Source organism: Diospyros lotus, chromosome 1, assembly GCF_014633365.1.
Source record: "Diospyros lotus cultivar Yz01 chromosome 1, ASM1463336v1, whole genome shotgun sequence".
In the NCBI taxonomy this organism is placed as follows: Eukaryota; Viridiplantae; Streptophyta; class Magnoliopsida; order Ericales; family Ebenaceae; genus Diospyros; species Diospyros lotus.
Genome location: NC_068338.1, coordinates 6,141,831 through 6,153,315, shown reverse-complemented (window position 1 = coordinate 6,153,315; position 11,485 = coordinate 6,141,831). Strand labels below are relative to the sequence as shown.

At 41.7% G+C, this 11,485-nt stretch overlaps 1 protein-coding gene across 3 annotated transcripts in view; it reads right to left on the bottom strand.

Moving 5' to 3' along the window:
- Positions 1-5,250: 5,250 nt before the first annotated feature.
- LOC127797339 (branchpoint-bridging protein) overlaps positions 5,251-11,485 on the bottom strand; it is a 77,601-nt gene continuing 71,366 nt past the window's right edge. For 2 of the 3 annotated variants that reach the window (XM_052330166.1, XM_052330175.1), the window contains exons 7-10: positions 8,876-8,953; positions 8,736-8,789; positions 7,779-7,907; positions 5,251-7,514 (exon numbers count right to left, since the gene is read on the bottom strand). In XM_052330166.1, the coding sequence (XP_052186126.1) occupies positions 5,700-7,514; positions 7,779-7,907; positions 8,736-8,789; positions 8,876-8,953 (2,076 nt within the window). In that variant the 3' untranslated portion in view covers positions 5,251-5,699. The remainder of the gene's footprint in view (positions 7,515-7,778; positions 7,908-8,735; positions 8,790-8,875; positions 8,954-11,485) is intronic. The other variant, XM_052330182.1, reaches the window with a different exon arrangement.

Genomic DNA, 11,485 nt, shown 5'->3' with positions numbered 1-11,485 from the left:
GTAATATATTTTGTAGACGTCTTGAACAATTTTATGATAAATAAAGTATTATGGTTGTGAACCATATCAGGTTCGATCTAGCTTTCGCATTCAAGATTTTAACGCCTGTCTTAGCTATTTGATTATTGGGTTTGTTAAGTTGAGAAGGTGAAAATTAAGGTTTTTGGGATATTGTGTGATGTATGACAGCTATTGTGATATGAAAATTTTTTATATTCCCGAAATCCTAAGTTATAACACGCTTAAGAAAATTGGGGTATTACACACTTCTCCAACGACCAGCTTTCTATAACTCCTTAATTGGGTCCATATACTCTTGTGTAACAGAGTAAAAGTAATTAGTGAAACATATTTTCCTTGCCAAAGTAATATATTTCATATGATGGTTCAAACATCGGGATGAAATCCCCCACATCCGGATGGTTTTAGTTGAGGTTTGTGAGTAACATCCGAATGCCCCTTGTGCACATCCAAATGAGTCTCCATCACATCTAGATGCCTCAGCCATATCCGAATGGAAGTAGGTATATATGTGAGTGATATCCGGATGCCCATATATAATATCCGAATGCATCTCACATTTTTCAAGCCTCTCATTTGAATGCCATATATATCATCCGAATATGTTTAAAGTGTTGTTGTGAGAGACATCCGGATGAGTCTTCATCATATCTGGATGCCTTCATCACATCCGAATTCCCTTTTCTTCCTTCTGGATGCCCTCTTCTTTCATCCGAATGTGAATATGTATATAAGTGTGTGACATCCGAATGCCTTGAATCATATCCGGATGGGTCCAAAATATTATTGTGTGTGATATCCAGATGGTCTCCTCATACATTCGAATAAGTCAATGCTAATATCCGAATATGTTATGTTTCAACCAAATGCATCTCACATAGTATTGAGCCTCATGTCCGAATGACTTGATTTATATTTGAATGCTAGAATAGTATATCTAAATGCCTCTTATATACATTCGAATACCTTTGATTTAAAAGCCTCATATCTGAATGCCCTATATGATTTTCGAATGTGATCCTAAGTAAGTCCGAATGCAAGATATTATTTAAATGAAAGGTTAAATGTTCACAAATATTGGAAGCATACCAAAATATGGCAAGTCTAGCATGCCCATACCATAAATCATAACTCGTAAAATCATTGTATTCCAATATGTTGACGATGATTATATGTTATTCTTAGCATTGTTATGTGAGGTGTTATGGTATTTTGTGCATACATCTTTGAGTGAACATGGTGCATGAACTTATGTGGAGCACTTCATATTGCGTGCGAGCATGTATATGTGTATTGCATTACAGTATACACGCGAGATAGTTTAGTCCACAGGGATCCCGTAAGTTTCAATTTCAATTCAGGGGTGCAAGGCCCACAGTTCAGTTTCAGTTTCGTTGGCCTGGTAATGACCAGGGAACTAAAGGCACAAGGCCCACACCACAGTATGTGCTTACAGTTTTTATGATTGCAAGTTTTAGTTCAGGTAGCTATGTATTTTAGATTTTGTGGGCCTAAGGGCCAAAGTTGTTTATTTGCATTACACAGTTTATGTGCATTAACATGTATCATATATGTGTAACCAAATAGTTGATTAATAATCCCTCAATGCAAGAACAGTTAGTATTTGATGAGTATCGAAGTTTCTTGATTCAGCTCCTATTTTATTTCATGTTATTACTTGTTGAGCCTTGTGACTCACCTTGTATTTTTCACCATTCTAGGTCCTAGCGGGGGAGTTTCAGACGTTGGGCCTAGCAATGCCGAGTAGTAGAGTGTGTATGGGGAGCCACTCAAAGATCAAAAGATTTCTGGGAGTTATTTTTGTGTTATGAGATTTTTAGAGTTTTTATATTTTTAGATGAGGGATTTCTTTAGCCAATGATTATTGTTTCAGTTTGTGTTGAGCCCTCTCATAATCCAGAATTTTGTTACGGCAGTTTGAGATTTTTTTTTTTTTTTATGTGATCAGTTAGCAAATTTTTGATAACTCCAAATTTTTAGGTTTATAGTGAGTATTTATTCTATCTTTTGCCAATAGCATCTCTTTCCCGGCAGCTCTAGGAAAAGGGGTGCTACAACAGGGGACCATACTTTGCAACAAGCCTGCCATTTCTCGAAGGGTTCGCATTCCTTCAACATGTTGTCTTTGCAGGGCTTCATACTCCGCTCGAGGAATAATTAGCAAAGCTAGTTTAGATAAGCCATGATGATTTGGGGGGTGAGCCTCCCATGGGACATGAGAGAGGGGTTCTGGGGGGATATGGAGTTAAGTCTCTCGTGAGTCTTGTGGATGAGTCCTTGGTGGGTGGGTCTCTCGTGAGTTAGAGGGTTAAGTGTCACAAGGGTGAGGAGGCCTAAGATGAGGCAACTAAGTGTCATGCAAGTGAGTGTCTCGTGGCTACCAGGTTATGCGAGAGAGTATCTCTTGCACGTTGGTTGAATATGTGAGTGATTGAGCTTCAACATTGGGGAAGGCCTATTAGTTGCATTTTGTTCGGGCCATCGCGAGTGAGTTTCTTGGTTTTTTGATCTTTTCCCACAGATGGCGCCAATTTCTATTGCCAAAAGATAACAATGAATTTATAGTACAGGATGGGGGTGATATAATTGTGTAACAATAACACCACAACCTAAGAGATGGGTGAATTGGGTCATTTTAAAAATTAGTTTGAGATTGAAATTCTTTTGCTGGAAAATTGCAAATTTTGAGAGAATAATGACAATTTTGGGAAGATGCTTAACACAATGAATGAAATAAAAATTAAAAGCAATAAGGGGACACTCAAGATTTATAGTGGTTCAGTCAAATAGCCTAATCCGCTACCTTAACTTCTCACTAAAAATTTTAAAACACTTTATTATTGCCTCCTACTTGATCACAAGTAGACCCTCTAGTCCCTAAGAGTAGTAAATACAATCTTCTTACAATTAATGCAGACCCTCTAACACACTTGCTAGGAAAATAGAACAAATATTATGAGATAAGATGAGATGAGAGATAACCCCTTAGTTACAGTTCTTTCAAAATGATACAAAGCTTGAGAAATATATACAATTAAGCAACAAAACCTTAAAGAGAGAAAATAAAAAATTAAACACTTGGAACACTTAAAATGATTTGAGCACTTGGAAGCTTTAACAATAAATTCTCTAACCCCATAAATGCTTCATTAGGCTTGTAATTATAGAGGAAGACAAGAGCCTCCAAAAATATGGCCATTGGTGGTAGTTGATGAGCATTTAATAAACTGACAAACTAGCTATTTGAGATTTCTGCAACAAAAACTGTTGACCAATTCAAAGAATCAGTTGACAAGTTAGTTCATAAATTTGAAAAATAGTCGACACTTAATGAAAAACAGTCGACAGTATTGAAAAACGGTCGACATTTTCTGAAGCACAGTGCAGTCGACAGCAAACTACCAAGAGTAAGTTTCTAGGCAGTTGATAACCTAAGAAGGCCGGTCAACAGGGACAAAGACAATCCACAGTTCATTAGAATCGATCGATAGCTTCCCATTGCTTTTTAAAACATCTTGCTCCATTTTCTCCTACATTTTAAAACGAATTTTGAGAAACATATTTGGAGATACATTTGAGACATAAGACTTTGTTTTTCCAATTTCCATCAAGATATATTGAGAGAAATTATTTTCTTTATAACAAAGTGTCTAAAATTGATTTTCATTTGAAACTTTTGAAACCAAAAACATTTTCATAACTTGGTTTAAGATATAAATATAAAACCAATTATTTTTCATTATCAAAACCAAGAAAAAAAAAATGAGGGACTCCTTGATGTGCAAGTGACTCTCAAGACAACGAGTGACCTGTTGAGAAAGAGATTAGTTAAGGGTGCGAGTGAGTGTCCCTACCTGAACTCTCCAATGCTTAAGTAAGTCTCTAGATGATGAGTGTAGAATGCTTGAGTAAAGAGAGTCTTGAGTGTGTTTGTCAAGTGAAAAGGATGACCCTCCTATTTAAAAAGGGGGGAGACTGGCAGGTGGCAAGAGACTTGTCATTTTTTGTGGGTGTCTCAAAGGCAATTTTAATCGGGTCTAGCGGGCTTCGTAACCTCCCGAGGGGATCTCTTGCATCACCTAGAGAAAGGCTCCCATGTTTAGGTGCTTGACGAGAGTCTCTTGTGTGTCTTCAAGGGTGGTGAGTGACTTTGCGAGATCCCCTAAAAAGGTCTCTCGATCATTCTTCAAGAAAGGCTTCTAAGGAGTCACTCGATCATGTCTTGGTGTCTTGCTTGATTGTTAGTCTTGTGCATAGCTCTTGGCATGCCCACATGGCTCACACGACCCTTAGCATGGCTTTTGGTTGGGCCGCATGCAACACCCACTCGCACCTCACTTGATCATGCAACACCCGCACGCACCTCACTCTATCATGCAAGACGTGTACGTACCTCACCTAGGATTTTTGAGTGTTTGATTTATCAGGTTTTCACTTTGTTTGGGACTTCCACATGAGGGATTCTCAGGAGATCTTACAGTCTCCAACAAATGCATCAAATTTTGGGAGATTTCAAGTGAGATTGTAGTCTTTTTGGGCCCCTTTCAGAAGATGCTTCAATCTCCTAGAGACTGCTTTATGCCTTTTTTTTCTATTTGAGCTTTACTTTTTGTTGCCTTTTTTTTCGGTTTGAGCTCTACTTTTTGTCAGACATTTTGCTTTTTAGAGAGCTTTCACCCATGACACATCAACAATAATTATAACATGTTTGACATAACCATTTTGAGCAATTTTCTTTTTTCAAGATACAATAGTAGTTCTTAACATTACTGAATTGAGTTTCTAAGATTTTTGGTTGAGATGAAAATTTTGAAATGGAGCAAAAAATTAGAGATTAAAACTTGGAAAATATTTTCAGCAAGTAAACGAGCCGGTAAGGCTTTCAACACAGGAAGATCCACCTAAAAGATGTCTTTTTGTAAGAGCTAATGTACCTTTAGAAATAGTAATAACATTATTTTTTAGATGTAATTTCCGAATAGATCAAGGAATGTTTTAGAATAATATATGAGACATAATTTTATAAACTAAATGGATCATAGGGGCCGAAAGCAGTTTCTGAAGTCAGGGTTTTCCATGAGGATTTGCAAGGGCGCAACACAGAACTTAAAAATATGTGCAAGATTTTAGACAAAAATTGGTAACATTATCATCATCATCCAAGTTGGATAGCATATGCTAGGGCTTAGTAGTAGTTGACAGAGAATCAATCAGTAAATGATGATGAATCGATAAGTGATTAATTAAATAGTTCAGTGGATGATGACCTACAGGCCCAGGCCTTTGCTTGCTTTGGTAGCATATGCAATCTGCATCCACGTGCATGTATACATGGCTCATCTAAATTATCACAACAATCCAAGTATCCAAAATCATCACCAACTATAATAAACAAAGGGAAACACCCCCCCCCCCACAAAAAAAAAAAAAAAAAAATTACTTACTATTACTACTACTACTTGAAAGAAAACTGAGCTATCACAGGATCACAGGTAACCATGGATGAAATTCAATGTGTGCTGCATATATGTTGCAACTACTATTTCCAAAACCTAGGAACCCTATTCTCACACGGAAAAGCAGCTTCTTCTTCTTCTTCTTCAAATTATTTCATCCAACCTGCAGCTGCTTCCGATCAAGTGTTTGCCAACTTGAAATTATTTTACTCCAACTGACGCCATCAAGTCCTCGTATTCTGGATCGTTGTTCTCCTGCTTCCTCGTCCTTGCTGGAAGAGGAAGAGGTGGGATGGAAGCAGAAGTGGGCGAGAACGGGTCATAGATTTGTTGTTGCTCTCCAGGGTTGGAAGAAACTGCCCTAGCATGTTGATTTGGACCTAACATACGCCAGCCCCCTGCTGCAGGAGGAGGATAATTTTGCTGCCGCAGAGAACTTCCTGGCCTACTATGTGGTGGTGGCGGTGGAAAAGGACCACCACTTGCTGTATGAGGACCGGGACTCGCGTTCCTTGGTGGTCCCACCATTTGAGGGACATGAGGATGCCTTGGTGGAGCTGAAGTAGTAGGGAAAGTTGTTGGGTTCCTGGCAAAGGGCGATATTTGGCTGTGAGTTTGATTCATCTGGTTGCTAAGGTGCTGTGGTGGTGGTCTTGGGAAGCCTTGCTGCACCAGAGTTGGTGAAGATGATCCATGCATAGCTGGCTGGAAAGATGGTGCCAGAGGCGGTTGTGCCATTGGATCTGGCCTTGGAACAACTGCTTGGGAGGCTAAATTCTGGGGCCGGTGAGGCTGAAAAGTAAAATCACCCGAGTTCGGATGCGATAGCTGCTTTGGAGCAGTAAGAGTGGGAAGAGATTGTATGACAGTAAAACTTGACGTAGTTGCTGAAACAGAACCTAAAATTCCTGCTTGTAAAGGTGGTGGTCGTGCAGCAATTGGCATGGATCCAAATAAAGGATTTGGGGATGGATTAGGTGAAAGAGCCCTTGGTGTTAACGGTTGCATTGGTGGTGGTACAGGTGATGAAGATTGGATGGGCAGCGGCCTTGGTGCAGAGGTAGGTGCTGCTACTGGGTTTGGAACTACAGATGATGCTTGGGGGGGAGGTCTTGTTTGAGGCTGTGGGCCAAAAGTGAAAGCTGGAGTCACAATAGAATGATTTAAAGGCTCAGGCCTGGATGAATAGCTTACTGGTGAAACCATATTCATTGACGAAATGTTTGGTGGCGGAGTTCCAGATGCAATAATAATGGGCTGTGGTCCTCGAGGAGCTATGGGGGGTGTTGTGATGTTGCCCAGACCTAGAGATAGGGTAGTGGCTGCCACTGCTTGTGACTGAGTAGAGCTCCCAGCAGCAGGGGTCAACGGCCTATCAGGAGGCAGCAATCCTGAAGTGGTAGGTCTAGACACAGCTTGAGATGGTGACGGCCCTAATGGCCTTACAACTGGGGGAGGCCGTGCTACCATAGGTTGGTTACCTGTAAAAGGAGGTGGAGCTGAAATACTGGGTTGTGCAGGTGATGGCTGTATTGCTGCTGGCATGGAAGGATTTATTGGTGTGCCAGCATGACCAATGGATCCCTGAGGCATGAAAGGGCGCTGCAAAACTGGCAGCTGTGATCTGGAAAGAAAAAGAGGCTGGTTCCGGAGAACTGACCCAAGCCCTGATGGTTGAACTGGTCCAGGACCAAAAAGAGAAGGAATGTTTGATGATGCTAGGGCAGGATTTATGGGTACTGGTGCTGAAGACGAATTTGGAAGAAAAGTGAATCCAGAAGGTGGGCGTAAAGAACTCTGAGATGTCCCTGGTGGGAACCACGAACCTGGGTGGTATGACTGAAACTGAATTTGAGGTTGATTTTGGGAAGATTGCATGTTAGACCGTACCACTTCCTGGTTTGCCCCAGCCGGGGGAATTAGATAAGGAGTTGCCATACCTTGACTCTGATCAACAACATTCGCATTATCACCAGAAACTGGAGTTGAAGTTGTGGAGACAACGGTAGGGTTCACCTAAGACAATTATAACACTAATAAAAATAATGAAAAAGGACAAAGTACAATGACATAACAAAAGCATTTAGAGGGGCTATAGTTAGTTAGAACTCTCTGGATGAACCCACCCACAGCCCATTTAACTTGCCTACGCATTCCAGAGGATGTCTGGGTGTGAAAGTAGGATCCCAACCATAATATTATGGTCCAAATAGGGACATTACCATTCAATAACCTTTGTAGCAAACAGAGGAGGCATGGATTAGGTTGAGAGGAACTCACTGAAACTGGGGTCACAAGCAGTTCTATTAAGGCAACAGCAGCATCAACTTTCTCATAAGTGTCGGCAGATATCCGAACATATAACTCCTCGTAATGGGCTTCATTTCCATCTGATGGCATAATTTCACTCTGCATACCAATAAGGAAAAAGAAACATCCAAGCTCAGGAAATTTTAAGTATCAGCAATAACATATCATCCACAAAGCAGTGTCACTTCCTAGGGGGGCTGCGTTGTCAACTTGTGGGACATGCCTACTTGCCATGTCCCAACACTTTTAATTTTTTTTAAGAGAACATGCCAGAGGATGTTAAAAATAAGGATATTTTAACGAGTCTTCAATTTTCGGACTTGACAAATGCATGACTCTTCAGTTTTTCCTCGTTCCCATCACACGACTCTTTAGTTTTCATACTCTTAATGCTTGCATGCTCTGTCTTTGAATATCAACTGGAATTTGACACATTTATATCCTCTTCAGTTTGAGTTTATTTATTTCTTAGCTCTAATCTTTATTTTCTTTTGAACCTTAAATACTTGTTTTGGACCTTTGGGTGTTCGAATTTGAGACGAGTAATGACTTCTAAGTTGGTTGCTAATTAAATTAGAGTTATTCATTTGGGATTTTGAGTTATGAATTTCAAATGCATATTTGTGAGTTTGGATTATAGTTTCAATACTTTATTGTCATCAGAAATTTATTTTATTAATTAATCTTATCCCAAACATGCCGTGCCCAACATTTTTAAAAAATGCCATGTCCCCATGTCATATGTTTTGTATTCCCGTGTCTGTGTCCATCTCTGTGCTTCATAGCATATCACTGCCAGTAATTGAGGTATAAGACATCAACTACGGAATAAAAAGTTTACACAAGTACAAGGTGTTGAATGAAGTAGATAGTTTATGTCTTGACAATCAAAATAGAGTTACTTTCTTAATTTATTTAGCAAATTACCTTCTCTCCCTTATCTGCTTTGGTACCATAAACTTGAATTCTAGCTCCTGTTTCCTGATGTAAACATAAATTCTCCATTTAACATGTACAGTTGTTAATTAAATTACAAATTAAAATAACATAAATTGTACAAGATTTACCTTCTCCAATCGTTTTTGTGTAGCATTTGAAGGGCCAAATATTAGACCAATGAAATTGTACCCAGGGTAATCTTTGATCTGCAGCAGCGGCAGCATGACAAATTGTTTCAAATTAAACTTATTGTTGCTCAAAATATTAAAGCATGATGGTTAAAATGGGTAAATGTTTCTAGCATTTGTGATTATAAATTTCTTTAAAGCTAAAAGGGAAGTTTTATTGGATGATTATAAGACTAACTGTATGGCATGAAATGTTGGATAATAATTAATAAAGAAACATAATGTACAAAATGAGTATTAACTGAAATGAGAATTTTAGCGGATAAGTGGTCATACAAGAAAAGATGGAATTGAAAATAGTTATCCATAACAAGGTTGGAGTGGTCTTTATCGAGGATAAGATACGTGAAACGTGATTAAGATTGTTTGGTTATGCAAGAAAAAGACCACTAATGTGCTCCTACGAAGAGAGTAGATGGAAAGAAAGAAGTTGATAGCAAAGAGGTAGAGTGTAATACCTCAGACAAGCTCACCGGAATTTGCCCGGCTCTGGTGAAGTATTGTGGCACGAGGGTGGCATGTCATGGCGGGTGATGGGCAAGTGGCAGGCTCAAGTGTTGGATGGCACAGGGCTGCCGTGCCTTGGTGGTAGCAAGTGTGCATGTTGATGCAGCAGTGTACAGCAAAATGGGCCTTGTGGCTGAGACTCCCACACACAAGGTAGCAACTGGCATGGTTGGCGCGCACAGATGGGGTTGCACCTGATGCTGTGGGGCGGATGCCACGAGACAGCCATGCAGGCCGAAGGATGCGGGCATGCTGGCAAGCGGAGCAGGCCGAGTTGTGCGGGACACGAGGGCAATCCGTGCGCCTTGGCAAGTGGCAAAGCCAACAAGCGGGAGCGGTTGCAACAACGTGGGGACGTGGCCCAAGTAGTCCCGCAATGTGCAGAGCACGTCCGCACTAGGCGCGCACACGAGGGCCACGCGGGGCCATGCATGTGCAGAGTGGCCGAGGCAGTTGTGACAGGTGTTAGCCAGACAGGCCGTGCAACCCACAGACTGTTGCTGGACGTGGTGCAAGTGGCCCTATGATCCAATGGGGACGGTTATGAGGCATAACCGCTTGTATTTTCTGTAGCCTATTTATATGTGGCTTTGTGGGCGTTTTTGGTAGCTTCTTAGACAGAGCATAGCCCGAGCCATTTTCCTTTATATTCTCGGATTGAATAAAAGGTTGAGAGTTTTCCCGTATTCTTTGTGTGTGCTTTCCTTTATTTGGTGAGTTAACCCCGGAGGGTTGTTGGCTGATCTAAGTGGGCGAACTTAGAGCCATCACAAGGTTCTTGGTCGGAATCCAGAGCTAGTCTTGTGACAAGTTGGTATCAGAGCCAAAGGTTGGTAGCTATACAAAGAAGCGGGTTAAAGCAATGGGTGGTGGGAATGAAGCTGTTCGTGACCGTGTTGCTCGTCTGGAAGCCCAGGTAGGGGAGAGGGACCCTATTGATGAAACTTCTCTGACCTAGAAGGTGGCAAGTGCAGCCTCGTCCCTAGAGGAGTTGCAAGCCTTGGTGGACGATGCCTGCACATCATGGAAAGACCATGTTGTTGCGTGGGAAGAGACTTTGATTGCTAAGATGGCTTCTTTGGAGGCAGATCTTACCGCTCAAGTAGAAGCTCGTGAGGCAGCTTTGAAGGATCAAATTGCTGCCTTGCAAGGGGACGTGGCCTTGTTGAAACGTGCATTGTTGAGTGGACCCTCTGGTGCGGGTGAGGCAGCACCAAAGCTGAAGGTGCCAGAGCCCAAAGCCTTCACTGGGTTGCAGGAATCAAAGACGTTGGAAAACTTTCTATAGGACATGGAGGAGTACTTCAAGTCTGCTCGCATACCTAAGGGTGAGAAGATCGATCTAGCAAGCATGTTCTTGGCGGGGGATGCCAAGCTATGGTGGCAAACCCGCGTGTCATCGGATGACAAGGACAAGCCGCGGATCAAGACATGGGATGCACTGAAGGCGGAGTTGAAGGCTTAGTTCTTGCCTTCACACAAGTCACAGATAGCCCGTGAAGCTCTCAAGCAGTTAAAGCAGACGGGAACTATGCTGGATTATGTCAAGCAGTTCAGCTCATTGATGCTGGACATTGACTTCAACTTCATGTCTAGTCTCCAAGCCTGGGCCCAAACAAAGCTTGGGAGAGAAGACGTGAAGGATCTGACCTCGGCGATGGCTGCTGCGAATGCCCTTATTGACTTGCGGGCCATGAGGGTCAATGATGGTGTTGTGGGCAAGGCCAAGGATAAAGGCAAGAAGAGGGATGATCGTAGGCCAGATCAGAAGAGCAATTTCAAGGGGAAAGATAAAGCTACAGTGGGTGAGATGAAGAAACCCAAGGCTGGGGGATGCTTCATATGTGATGGGCCACACATGGCCCAGGACTGCCCAAAACGTGAGCGGCTTAATGCCTTGGTTGCTGAGGGAAAGCAAGACTTGGAAATTGCTGAACAGGAGGAGGTGCGGGTGAGCCCCCTTCAATTGTTAGTTGGCGCAATCCAAGCCACGTCCGCTAGTGGCTAAATTCGTGTGGAGATTGTGCTGAATGGGGAAGATCG